The 3,564-nt window shown below is 46.9% G+C and overlaps 1 protein-coding gene across 1 annotated transcript in view; it reads left to right on the top strand.

Annotated features, from left to right (window-relative positions):
* The window catches only part of LOC108288290 (V-type proton ATPase subunit e 1-like), an 11,168-nt gene extending 8,227 nt beyond the window's left edge, over positions 1-2,941 (top strand). The window contains exon 2 of the mRNA XM_037731494.1: positions 2,827-2,941. Within this exon, the coding sequence (XP_037587422.1) occupies positions 2,827-2,941 (115 nt within the window). The remainder of the gene's footprint in view (positions 1-2,826) is intronic.
* The last annotated feature ends 623 nt before the right edge of the window (positions 2,942-3,564 follow it).

Below are 3,564 nucleotides of genomic sequence, written 5' to 3'. Positions count from 1 at the left end.
TCACACCAATCCTTTCGTCCTTCTATTGGTGGACAAAGGCCTCTACTCCAGAGCCTTTGTGTGTGTGCATGGGCACCCTTGGAAATTGGAGCTGGAGCTAAACTGGAACTGGAGCTGCAGCTGAAGCCTGGGCTTTGGTTGGAGCCTTGGCCTTGGACGTTGGCCGGCAAAGCCAGCCTTGACCAGGTGGGTTCAACCATGCTTCTTTGGTTTTGGGTGGGCGATACAGGCAAGTTGATTGAATTTTCAGCTGATGTCCTCTGGGATCTTGTGCTTGACCTTATAGGGATAAACTTCCCCAGTACCCTCTGAAGGTTCACTGACAATCAACCAACAAGGCAGATTAAAGGAGAAAAGGCAAACACATTTATTTGATCATAGTTTTCCATGCCATGGGAGCCTTCAGAATGAAGACCCAAAGATACAGGGGAAATGTCCATTCTTAGGCTTACATTCAACAAAGTATGGACAGCCATGTATGCGATTGGACAAAGTTTATTGTTACCAGAAAGGGGTCCTGATCCAGACTCCAAGAAAGGGTTCTTGAACCTCATGCAGGAAAAAATTCAGGGCAAGTCCATAAAGTGTAAGCAAGTTTGTTAGAGAAGTGAATAAATGGCTACTTCATAGGCAGAGCAGCGGCATAGACTGCTCAACTGATTACACTTACAGTTATTTCTTGATTATATGCTAAACAAGGGGTTGATTACTCATGAATTTTCTGGGAAAGGAGTGGGCAATTCCCAGAACTGAGGGTTCCTCCTCCTTTAGACCACATAGGGTGACTTCCTGATGTTTGCAAACTGTCATGGTGCTGGTGGGAGTGTCTTTTAGCATGCTAATAAATTATAATTAGTGAATAATGAGCAGTGAGCACGACCAGAGGTCACTTTAGTCACCATCTTGGTTTTGGTGGGTTTTGGCTGGCTCCTTTACTGCATCTTGTTTTATCAGCAAGGTCTTTGTGACTTGTAAGCTGTACTGACCCCTATCTCATCCTGTAAGAATGACCTGGCAAGGTGCGGTGGCTCACATCTGTAATCCCAGCACTTTGGGAGGCTGAGATGTGTGGATCATGAGGTCAGGAGATTGAGACCATCCTAGCTAACATGGTGAAACCCTGTCTCTACTAAAAATACAAAAAATTAGCTTGGCATGGGGGCACATGCCTGCAGTCCAAGTTACTTGAGAGGCTGAGGCAGGAGAATTGCTTGAACCCAGGAGGTGGAGGTTGCAGTGAACCGAGATCATGCCACTGGACTCCAGCCTGGGCAACAGAATGAGACTCCGTCTCCAAAAAAAAAAAAAAAAGACTCTCTTTCTCCAGGAGACAAGACATCTGCATTCTCAGAGTCCTCTCACATTGGCATGGAAATGGCAATGTAGGGGAGGGAAAAATAGCTTCCCTCTACTCTTCTAGGTTCTTTGCTTGGGCTGCAAATTAAATTGACATAAGACAGATTAACAGAAGAAAAAACATTTTAATTAACTGCATAGGCAGCAGCACAGGAGTCTCACAAAACACAAAGGGCCAGATGATTGAAGTTTATAGCATTCTGAGCTAGAAAGAAATAGAGCTTGGGGCTTCCCTGGGGACAGTGTGGAGGCACCACAGGTGTCAGGAGGGTTAGAGGAGGAAGTGTATAGGAAATTGTTGTAACCGAGCGAGTTGTAGAGAAAGCGTCACACTCTGAGATTGAATCAGGAGTCCTTTATTGCCAGGGACCGAGAGATGGCTAATGCTAAAAATTCTCTCGGCCTTGAAGAATGGGTTGATTCCTTTTTATACCTTGCTTAAAGGAGGGAAGGGGGAACCTAGCTGAAGCAAATTTTACAGAAGCAGAACAAGCAAAAGTTAAAAGATAAGCAGTTGCAGATGTAGGGGCTTTTCATATTATCAGTAGGTGCATTCCTAAGCCGGGATGGCACAGCTTGAGTCGGTGTCTTATCAATAAGTGCATTCCTGAGTGCCCTTGAGTGCAGCTAGTCCTAGCTATGCACTCAGGGGAGGAGGATAGCGGGAATGGGGAGGCTAAGATGGAGCCCGTCTGGCTTTCAGCTAAAATGGAGTCAGTTAGGCTAACACAGGGTAGGTTAGCACAAAATAAGGTTGCCTTGCTATGCAGATAGTCTGTCAGGTAATAAAAGCTGTCTCTGAGCAGCTGCCTTCCTGACACAGATACTCTTACTATGTGGACTTCCTTTATAGATGTAAATTTGCTTTACAAAAGGACAGCTTTTCAGAACTAGTCCTGTGTCTGCAGTTTCTCAGAATAACCAGCTTGAAATATGCCAAGGAAGTATATTTTGGGATAGCATATTTTGGTATTCTACAGTCATAATTTGGGGTGCTGTGGCCTGAGCCTCAGCAGCAAATAGAGCAAAGGATTCAGGGTTTAGAGCCCTGGATTCTATTACCAGCTCTGCCCCCTAACCCAGTGGTCTTTTGGGAAGGGTCCTCGCCAGTCACCAGTCGAATCATTTTCCCTAAACGGCAGAGGCATCGGAGTTTCAACTGGCTTAAACATTTGTAGATTTCGTACTTTCACTTTTGCCCCCCTCCTCCCTCTCCAACCTTCTCCGAACCCAGAGCTACCAGGGGCCCAGCGCATTTCCTAAGGCCAGCAGTAGGGCTAGGGCTGAAGTGAAGTGACCGTAGCAGTAGCAAACCCAGAAGCTCACTGGAAAGTCCTGGTGAGAGCCTCAGCTTCTGATGAGTCACAGAACGCCACGGAGTAGGTTGCTGCGCTTGACTGATTGGGTTTACCTTACTTCTGTTTTGAGTTAGAGCCAACTCTCCTCATTCCTTTTCGTTGCTCTGAATAGGGCCTGTTCCATTATATCTCTTCGTCTACATACCTGCATCGGAGATGCTAGAAAATCCTGCGCAGCTCATACCCCAAGCACTGGTTTCCGTTCACCTTTCCTCTCCTACTCCTAAGCTGCCCAAGACACTCCTTCGCCAAAGCTCTGTCTGGAAACGAGTCCAGCTAAGGTCAAGCCTTGCGTCGTGTACCAGGGGATCAGACAAGTGGATTCCAGCCCCAGTTTTGCTTTTTCAACTTTGCTGTGAGCCTTTGGGCAAGTTATTTAACATGTCTGGGCTTCAGTTGCCTCACTGCTAAAATGGGTACCATAATGTTTATTTGAAAGAGCAAAGGGATTGGTGCAAAAATCGCATTAACAGAAACACCTTCATTCCGGCGGGGCGTGGTGGCTCACGCCTGTAATCCGAGCAATTTGGGAGGCCAAGGCGAGTGGATCATTTGAGGTCGGGAGTTCGAGACCAGCCTGGCCAACATGGTGAAACCCCGTTTCTACTAAAAATACAAAAAATTAGCCGGGCATGGTGGCGGGCGCCTGTAATCCCAGCTACTCGGGAGGCTGAGGCAGAGGAATTGCTTGATCCTAAGGTGGAGGTTGCAGTGAGCCAAGATTGCGCCACTGCACTCCAGCCTGGGCGACAGAGTGAAACTCCGTCTCAGAGAAACAAAACAAAACAAAAAACAAACCTTAAAATCCTTCATTCGTCTTGGGGAGGAGGCTGTGAGGACAGCAGATCTG

This window comes from Cebus imitator, unplaced genomic scaffold (genome assembly GCF_001604975.1).
Source record: "Cebus imitator isolate Cc_AM_T3 unplaced genomic scaffold, Cebus_imitator-1.0 Scaffold16, whole genome shotgun sequence".
Taxonomy (NCBI): Eukaryota; Metazoa; Chordata; class Mammalia; order Primates; family Cebidae; genus Cebus; species Cebus imitator.
The sequence above is the reverse complement of the archived record's forward strand: the minus strand, read 5'-3'. Positions and strand labels throughout refer to the sequence as shown.